The following is a 10,142-nucleotide window of genomic DNA, read 5'->3' on the forward strand; positions in this document are numbered from 1 at the left end:
GTTATCTCATGTAAGGATCCTCTTTAAACGGAGGGTGACGCTGAGTGAAGAGAGAAGGAGTAACAAAGAGAAAACTTTATACAACAACTGTGTCAACAAGTTAAAAGGGAAGAAAACAAAACATGAACCTGCATGTGGATGTATGGTGAACATTCCTACATTTCCTGTGATGTACTAGACAGAGTTTTGCTGCAAATTAAGTGTAATTAAAAAAGGGCAAAATTTGCTATTGCCTATATGAATGACCAGAAATTAAATTATTGTGTCATTTAAACTGCTGACAATGCGGGTTTACTGGCTGGTGTCATCACACATTTTTTACGTCTTCTTGAAATATCTAAGGCAGTAACATTCATGGGTGTTTTGTAGTCATTTTGATAAAAGTAGTACACATAAGGTTAAAATAATATATCCGTTTACCTTAAAACATAATTAAAACCTTGTAGGCAAATATTATGAAATACATGTGATTTGAAGTGAAGGCAAAGCATGTTTTATGCTCTAAAAGTCCTCAGTGTGTCCTAATGATTTAGGGATAAACCCACTTACTTTACTTTAAAGGTATATTTCAACTTTGTCAAAGCAGCTATTTAACACATGAAATAGCCTAATGTGTATGCACAGATTGAAATGTTTTCAGGAAAATGTCATTTAAAAGGTTTTATGATTATTTGCTATTATTACTAATATTTGTTGAGCTGCACTTATCAAAAGAATGAATCTTCTTCCATTCTACAACAAGGACATCCCCTGTACAGTTCTACCACCCAGAGACACACAAACCTCCAACCCTTATGTGGATAACACTATACAGTCTATAGGATAACATAACACACATGAGTGAGAAGCAAAAAGCTACTGGCCCTGTTATGGTTTTACTCTGATTAGGATCAGATGCTGGAGAATGGCTGCTTATGAGGATCTATTTGGTCTACAAAGAGACAGGAAGAGTAAGACAAACACATGGATACAAAGAAATGATGCACAGACATCTTGATTCACCAGTTTCTTTGTGTTTCATTCATTAATGGCCTACGTGTGTGTGTGTCCAAACAACAATTGTAAATAATGAAAGGAAGTCAGGGCTTTATGCTTAAATTAACAAGGCAGTTAATGAGCTGAAAGGATGCTCAGGTTCAGTAAAGAGCAGAGGCCTTTATTCACAGCACACAGAAAGGCTGGTGGGAAATTGATAGTTTGACACAAAATGACTTCCAAAAACAGAAGTCATTATTTCCTCAAACTCTCCATAACGTCAGACATGATAATACAAATAAATGCTCCATTTAAAATGAGGAGGAAGCTAAATCTATGCACTAAAACAATGTTCAAATATGCTAAAATCATTGCTGGCCTGAGAACACAACTGTGGATTGTTCTTGAAATTAGAAACTAGTCACATTTAATATTACTACATTATTACACACTGAACTGTGAACTTCAGGTTGGCGTGCTTAGAGGTTTGGAATGAAACCCTCATGTTTATTAGATTATCCAGAGTGTGAGCGCTTCATTCAGCTTTCCCTGGGGTGTGTGCTCTCCCCAGTGCTCTTCTCCCTCTACACCAACAACTGCACCTCAGGAGACCCACCTGTCAAACTCCTGAAGTTTGCTGACGACATAACGGTTATTGGCCTCATCCGTGCGACAACCTGGAGCTTAACACGCTCAAAACTGTGGAGATGATTGTGGACTTCAGGAAGAGCCCACCCACTCTGCCCCCCATCACCATACTCAACAGCCCTGTGTCTGCTGTGGAATCCTTCAGGTTTCTTGGATCCACTATTTCCCAGGACCTAAAGTGGGAGCCCAACCATCATCAAGAAGGCCCAGCAGAGGATGTACTTCCTGCGCCAGCTCAGGAAGCTCAACCTGCCTAAGGAACTGCTGATCCACTTTTACATAGCTATCATCCAGTCTGTCCTCTGTACGTCCATCATTGTCTGGTTTGGATCTGCCACCAAAAAGGACAGGGACAGACTACAACGGAGAGTCTGGACTGCAGAAAAGATCAACAGCGCCAACCTGCCCTCCATTCAGGACTTAAACATTTCCAGAGTCAGGAAACGGGCAGGAAACATCACTGCAGATCCATCTCACCCCGGACACAATCTGTTCCAGCTTCTCCCCTCTGGTAGGTGCTACAGAGCACTATACGCCAAAACCAACAGACTCAGGAACAGTTTCTTCCCACAAACCATCACTCTGATGAACAGCTGATTTTTGACTGATGGTGTCAGGAGCAATTCTTGTGCAATAACCCAGTAACTCTGCCTCTAATCAGCCACCTGTTTACTGGCCAACATTTATTATTTATTCACCGTTCTCTATTTCAGTGCTGTTCATACGGTTATATTGTAGATACTGTATACCAAATCCACATACCTTAAGTCATTACTCCTGCACAAAATATTTATTTAATCCAGCATCCTTTGCACTATGCTTCATTGCACTGTGTATATGTATGCATGTATATGTACCTGTATATCACATCCACCTCCGACATGTACATAATACTGCATCCTTTTCACTCTGCTCACTGCACCATTTGTCAATATGTCTATATTGTTTTTGTTCACAGTGTGTATATTGGTTGTTGACGACACTGAAGTCTGTGTCTGATTTTATTTTAGTATAAGTAAGCACATCGTGAGCAATGTACAATCCAGAGTAAAATTCCTCGTATGTGTACACATACCTGGCAATAAAATGATTCTGATTTTCACTACCACAGACTGGCCTGTACACAGAGCAAAGGAGTGCAAATTTGACTTCACTTTTCTGGGGGATTTAACTTAACAGTCCGGCCAGAGAACAAAGGACATAGTTGATGTTTTTGTCTGTCTGTTTTAAATAAAAAACAGAACATTTCAGTCTATACAAGCTGCAGTCAGTGAGTATATATCTTGTCAGAAATTGTCAATGATTCACGAGATGTGGAAGGAAAGAAAAGATCAACTCACCTGACAGAACAAAGCTGAGGCCTGGGAAACTTCTCCAGCTATTTTGAGTATCTGGTATGACACAGCAGGGCATTCACAGAGCAGGCCAGTGCTGGCTAGGCTGACCAAGTCATGAATTCAGACGGTTTAATCTACTCTCAGAGAGCACATAGAGGTCCAAGATGGTGAGATGGAAGACGAAGGTGTGTTTCCTCAGAATGAACTGGGTGCTCTGTCACAACATCTGAAGTGGGCTAGCATCACTCTAAAAGTTGCAGGAAATCTCAACACTCTGGCCTCACTTAACCATTTTATTCCTTAGGCTTACTGACACAAACATCAATATGAAGTAAAAAAGGTGAACAGTTTCTGTGTTTTGGGAGTTTCACGGTCAGTTTAGATGCTAGTCACGGAAGTGGAAGCGGAAGAGATACTGGAGCGAAGGAGGACGTTGTCATACCGTATTAGTGACGGTGACGGAAGGGTTGGAAGAGAAATGGAGCGGGGACACAAATGATGAGAAAACAACCTAGGGCGTCAACTGTCTAACATGAGGGATCGTGCTGAACACTGGTAATCAGTGTTGGAAATGTATCTGGAAACTCTGGAGCCATGGAAAAGCCTGGAATTTGTCTGTAAAAATAACTAAATCCACTGTTTATTCATTCTTCTGCTGTCATTTGGCAATAAAATGTGAGTTTTACAGAGGCAGAAACTATCTGGTGTTTTACTGCACAACGTGTCTACATGAGAGGGAGGGACAAGAGCAAGAAAGATGTAGGGAGAAATGTGCTACCAAAGGAATTCACTTTGGCAAACACACAGGAATACAACGGAGCTAGAAATCACACACACACTAAAATTTGACCACATTCACACTTTTAACATGTTACATATAATCTGACATGACTAAAGAATGAGCCAGTCACATCATTAAATTAATTAAGACATTTTTAATAGTTCTGTGTAGCAAACAGATTGACTATGTGCATTATTCTGTATACATAGAGCAATCACCAAAAAAACAAAATGTCTCCATTCAAATACATTAAAATAATCAACCATAAAAATTCACATAGAAAATAATCTCTTTAAAAAATTACTTAACAAAAGGAATGACTCGAATTAGAAAACAAAAAATATTCCAGTGATGTTTTGATATCCTTTTATAATCTTTCTCCTTAAAGTTGAAAACCATTTTTAGTATCTCACAGAATCACCTGGCACGGTCCACCTGAAGAGATGGGCAGAATATCGTGTAACATTCAACAGCAGTTGGTCTATGATATATGTTGTGCTTGACAGCAGACGCAGCAGTCTTTGCACCTAATTATTCTGTTACTGGATTAAAATGAAAATTTTCTCAATCACCAGCTATATGAAGCACTAATCTTGAATCAGTGGATTAATAAAGAATAGTAACTACATGCTGGGGATGGCTACAGTATTGTGTTTGCATAGGAATAAATATTGCATGGAGCAGCTGACATCACCGGGCAGGATTCCTGTCAGATATTACAGCACAACATCATGGCAACATGTATGCTGATGGCTACTGAATACAAATAATAGCAAGGCCAGACATTCAGGAATTGCTGCAGTTCAGTGGGAGGGAAAATGGGTGAACACAGACACACACACACACACACAGATAACTGAACACACACTTACTTGTCTCTGCAGTTTTTGGGCATTTTTCCAGTGCTATATCGTCGGCAGCAAGACCACAAAGCTGTTTATGAAACCTAGCATTTATGACAGCATGGTCGGTACCATGCAGTAATTACAGATGGCAACATACACGCACAAACTCAAACCTACAAGCACAAACATGTATGAAGTTGATGTGTGCGCACAAAACTAAATATAGGTAGCGTCACACACTTAGATATTTTATATATATATATATGCACACAGGCATGTAAACTGCTCAGGCTAGGTTTTTTTTTTATATGGAAACACCCCTTTAAGTTTTTTGGTTTAACTAACTGTGGAGGAACTTTCTCCTCCCATGTAACTCTACTTCCCTCTGGGGTTTATGGGAATGTTCACGTATGTAAGCAGACTTTCTTCATATAACTGTGGTGGGCACATGTGGTAACATGGCTTAGCTTGTGAATGCACACCAGTGAACTAAATCCCTTCTCAGTAAATCTAAATACAGTGAAACAACCAGGTGATGTTGCACACACCAGGCCAGTGCAAACTGTGACTGGACAAAATCTGGGAGTGAAATGAAAAGACTGGATTTCAATTGGTTGGCACGTTTTTCAATAATACAGCAAAATGATTAACATTTACAAACAGTAACATACAGTATATCAGACAATTACAAAGCAATATGTTTCATAGATTAAAAAAAAGACAATGTGAAAACGCGCAAAGTGGTCTTGGCCTGGAACATCCAGAGAAAACTCTGAAGCACCTGCAGGATATGCTAAATTCCAGACATTCCCAGTCTAAATTTAAGATTTGGAAATAACCACAAACAACAAAAAAAAGAAGCGTGGATCCCTCCTGAGTAAGACTTTAAAGTTGCTCAAGATGCCCTTTAATGAATAACAGGTGACTCAAGTGATGTAGAAAACCAAATACATGAACAGATATGTGCACATGCCAAAGAAAGCAGTTAAATCTTAATAATGACATTGGCAAAGATCCAAAGGTTGATGAGGGACATCGAGGGGTCATGGCTGAAATGAGAGCCCAGACCTCATCCTCTGCCTCTCCCTGTCCTCCTTGAAGACACAGTCAATGCTACCCTAATGATGATGGTCCTTTTAAGACAAAGGTCAGAGAGTCTCTGCCTTTTTTTTTCAGTAAAGTAATCTCGGATTGATATTGGCCCCTGGAATGGCTACGAAATACATCTGTGTTTGGATATCACTGACCTCTGAGTAAAAAAACCTCTTGCCCCGGTTGCCTAATGGGACCGAGGGGTGGCAGCCTCCAGTAACTCCTCTAGTGACTCTGCTCCTCCTAGATCAGGCTCGTCCTTCTCCTCTGTCTTTTTCTTCTTAGTGGGCACTTTGCTGAATGAAGGCGTGTCTTCCTGCATCAGCTCTTTGGCCAGGATGCTGGTCACTGCATGACCAGCTCGTCTGTGGTTGGCTGGGAAAGACAAAGAAACCGAGTGAATGAGGTGAACAAATAAAGAAATAAGAAACTAGGTGTCATGTTTATATCATCACAAGTCCATGCAGATATTTCAGTGCATGCCACGAAGTGACAAATTGGATGTAGAACATGTCAGTTAGCCATACAACACCACACCAGCAGCCAGGATATTTAACATTGTTCACTGCAAATGAATAGAGACAACCAGTTCAATTAGTTACCACGCTGACAGCAACAAGTATTTGCCTCCAAGAGCATCACCAGGCTTGTGTTTTGAGTGATAAAACACAAAATGGATGCTCCCATTCTTTCCAATGTACACACACACACACGTGCATTACCATGACACACAAACGGCTTAACGGTATGGATTAGTGTGACATCTGGAGCAACTCACTGCTAATGTCAGATTAGACTCAACTTGATCCTGACAAGGTGGAAAGGATGAGGGAAAGAGGGACGAGGAATAAGGGACATTTAAAGGAAGAGGAAGTGGGACTGAGATGAAGGAGTAAAAGCAAGGAGGGAAGGAAAGGGTAACAGAGGACGGAGGGATGAGACACCATGGGGATCAGGATGATTCATGCGGTGGGAAGATTAAAGAGGCAGGGATGAATGAAAATGAGATGGACATGGATGGAGAGACTGAGTGAGAGGAGGAATGTAAGGAATGACTAGTAGTAAAAAGGACCACAGATAAATAGTGGATGCAGGGAAGAAAGAGTAGAGATGCACAGGGACGGAAAGAGAAACAGAGCGAATGTGACAGATTGTGCCCTGAGGTTTTTATTCTTCTACCTGCTTACTCTATTTCCCCTCCTCCCACACACACACACACACACACACACCAGCCTTGCCTTTATCTCTCATTCCCTCCCTCTATCCTTTCCACTCTTCATTCTCCTGTGTGGGAGGACAGCTGTGCAGCAGCGGCCATTTTGAATTATATAGGTCAGTGGGAGATTGTGTTTGCTGTTATTGTATGCCTTTTATGTTTAGAACGCTTCCCTCCTCAGGCAAAAGAGGCAAGTAAAAAGTTAGCATCAGTACACAACATTTGTTACAAGCACACACATCAATTTAATGTGTTCCTGTGATACTGATTAGAAAAAAAACAGGTCGTCATGATGCACAACCACAGAAATACACATGCAAATGAACCATGGTAACACAAACTAAAGTTTTGACACATGGTTCTCAGAAAAAAAAAACAACAACAAAAAAAAACACACACAAAAAAAAAGTTACCAAACAGGTCTCCAGAACTAGCTGTGACAAAGACACAATTGAGTCTGTGGAGAAAGAGGAGGGGAAGGATTTAGAGTCATGTTCACAGTTGACTTGTCTTCTTTATGTGTGAGGCTCAGCTGGACTGATCAGCACAGACAGCTGGGGTGTCAAATTATCACCTCACATACTTTCTTGGAGAGAGACACAGATCACTCTTCATCTCTTAGAAACACGTGGAACACTTCATCTCTTTTTCAGTCTACTCTCACATTCGTCCTACCATATCTATTTCCGTCCCTTTCCAAGCCTCTCCCTTACTCATAAACTAACTAATTAGAAATTATGCAAATGGCCCATAAACCGAGAGAAAGAGTGTGCGTCAGTGTGGGAGTTATTCTGTGTGTACGTGTACTGTGTCGAGCCTGTCCTAAAAAAATCAAACCCGCAGAGGAAAGCTCTTCAAAGGCTGTCAACCCAGCTCCTCTCCTCTCTCATCCTCCTCCACTCCCTCTTCAGAGAGAAGACAGAGAGAAGGAATGGAGAGAGGGATAAGAGTCAGGATCAGAGGGTTGTTGCATTGGAAGCAGCATGGGAAAAAGATGAAGTTAGACAGAAACCTGTGGATTAAAGTAATGAGAGGAAAATTCTCAGATGATTTTCTCTATATTTAAACATAATTAAAATACATGAACAAACAGCCTCAGGAGCAAATGTCATCACCTGATAGGCAGTATTAAATAAGCATATCAAGTTAGTTTCAACATTTATCACATTACATAGATAACACATCAAATATGAAAGGGGCTTAAAAGAAGAGGCTGGCCATATTCTATATATCGAAATCTTTGAAAACAGGTCAGTAGTTATATATACACTTTCCTTAAAAATGGAAACTAGTTTTTCTAAAACTTTAGTTTAAAGTTACTATAATTAAAATGGAATAATAAGAACAATAAGTACAAGTAGAAGAAGTAGAAAAAGTTGAAGAAAAGAAGACAACATACTTTATTAATCCTGCTAGTGGAAATTCAATTGTTTCACTCTGTTGTTATTGTTATCACCACCACCATCATTCACAGAGGTCCAAAATACACACACACGGACAAACAGGATCTATACACGTGCATTAACACATGGAGAGATTTCAGAGTGAGAGAGCTGCCATGTAGTCAGGCGCTCTGAACAGTTGGGGGTTCAGGGACTTGCTCAACGGCACTTTCAGCACTGCCCAGGAGGTACCTCTCCAGCTACCCATCCACATGACTGATACGGTGATGCACACTCGAACCAGTGACCTTCTGGTTCCCAAGTCAAATTCCCACGGACTGAGCTAGTGCTGCCCCTACTAGGAGTAAATAGTGCATTTATTGGGGACAATAAACACAAAACACTTGTGGTACTGCAAAAGTAGAACAAAAATCGCTGGAGTAGCCCTTTAACACGTGGCACTTCAAACATAGCAAGTTTTTGGATATGACCCACATGCTGAGAATTTCCTGTGATGTTGACTAAACGATCCATGCACTTGGCATGAAGCCTGGTGTGTGCAGCAGTAGGAAATGAGACGTCAGGACTCACAACAAAGACTGTTTAGGTCTGTTTACTGGTGGGAGTGAGACTGAATGCACACTGAGGGGCGATCAGAGGCACAAAGAGTGTGGTGAAAAGATCATCTGTAACACATTACACTCCAGGAGATGCAATAATGACTGCCTAATGAGGGAAAGAACGCTTTGTTGTACTGTATGTGACTGCTGCCCTTATGAGAGGAGATCATTTGCAGACAAGCTAGCAGAGGGCAGGCTGAGACCAGAAGGTAACGAGAACTAGCTCTGAATACCCACCTCTTGCCTACCGTGCACCTTAATGAAGGGGAGATCTGCATGGTGTAATGCTAATGGTTGACAAGGAAGAAGCCATCTTTATGCTCTTGGTTTATTGTCAGTAGAGCAGCTGCAGCAAAGCCACAGCCACATGACAGCATGGTAACAGTGCCACGACTAGCACGATGGAATATTTGCAGATGCAGGCTGAACCTACATCAGTGTCTCCAACTTAGCAGGGACTTATATCACCCTCCTCAGGCCACACTGCGTATCACACTCCTGCTCTACACTAGAGGACTGTGGGAAAGAGTAACGTCATCTAGCACCACTACTGGCTTGTGTCTGTGGGTTAGTATTGATGCGCAAGCTCAACTGGTGCACATCTGTGGCTTTCTGGTCTGTATTGTTTCAGTGGGTGTTAAGTATGCATGTGACATCACCACTGCATCAGCAATGGCTTGATTGATCAATGCTCTCCTATTGGTCTGAATTATCTCTCCTGTGAGAACATCTGTGAAAGCACGGATCTTTGTAGGGGTTGTCTTCTTCTTTTGTATGAGCAGAGCCTCTGCAGAGCCAGCGTGTGCCTCTATTGTTGCTATCCCCTTTATCTCAGTCTTTCTGTTGTGACTGGTTCTTTGTCAACTTGTTGCTACTGTGATGGGTTGCTCTGGAAAGGGTCATGACCCAGCAGATGGGTCCTATATTGAGTGTTTAGAAACGTCATTCCTCTACACACGAGTGCCCTTAAATTGCTTTAAACACGTACACACACAAATTAGCCTAATGTTGCCAAGCTGACAAGACTGTATTCATACAAAACAGACCATAACTATCTAAAGTAGAGAGCCAGAGTGTGATAGTGCTTGAAAGGATATAAGGCTGTCTGTCCTCTGGAACCTAGCATTCCTTTTTTAGGTGTATGTATTAGTACGCAAACACCAATGTGTGTCTTGGTATTGGCATGCAAGCATCTGGTGGTTGCGTTTTGTTTGTATGTGTGTAAAGGGGGGGGGGGGGGGGGGGG

The 10,142-nt window shown here is 41.4% G+C and overlaps 1 protein-coding gene across 4 annotated transcripts in view; it reads right to left on the reverse strand.

Moving 5' to 3' along the window:
- Window positions 1–10,142, reverse strand: part of LOC123957468 (protein diaphanous homolog 1-like) — a 131,477-nt gene that overhangs the window by 18,470 nt on the left and 102,865 nt on the right. For 2 of the 4 annotated variants that reach the window (XR_006821798.1, XR_006821799.1), the window contains exon 28: window positions 5,834–6,053. Coding sequence is in view for 2 of the 4 variants with exons in the window: in XM_046030288.1 (XP_045886244.1) it covers window positions 5,866–6,053 (188 nt within the window). In the remaining 2 variants the exon portion in view is untranslated. Of the gene's footprint in view, window positions 1–5,190; window positions 6,054–10,142 lie in introns of those variants that run through there. The other 2 variants (XM_046030288.1, XM_046030286.1) reach the window with 2 other exon arrangements.

Source organism: Micropterus dolomieu, linkage group LG19 (assembly GCF_021292245.1).
Source record: "Micropterus dolomieu isolate WLL.071019.BEF.003 ecotype Adirondacks linkage group LG19, ASM2129224v1, whole genome shotgun sequence".
Lineage (NCBI taxonomy): Eukaryota > Metazoa > Chordata > Actinopteri > Centrarchiformes > Centrarchidae > Micropterus > Micropterus dolomieu.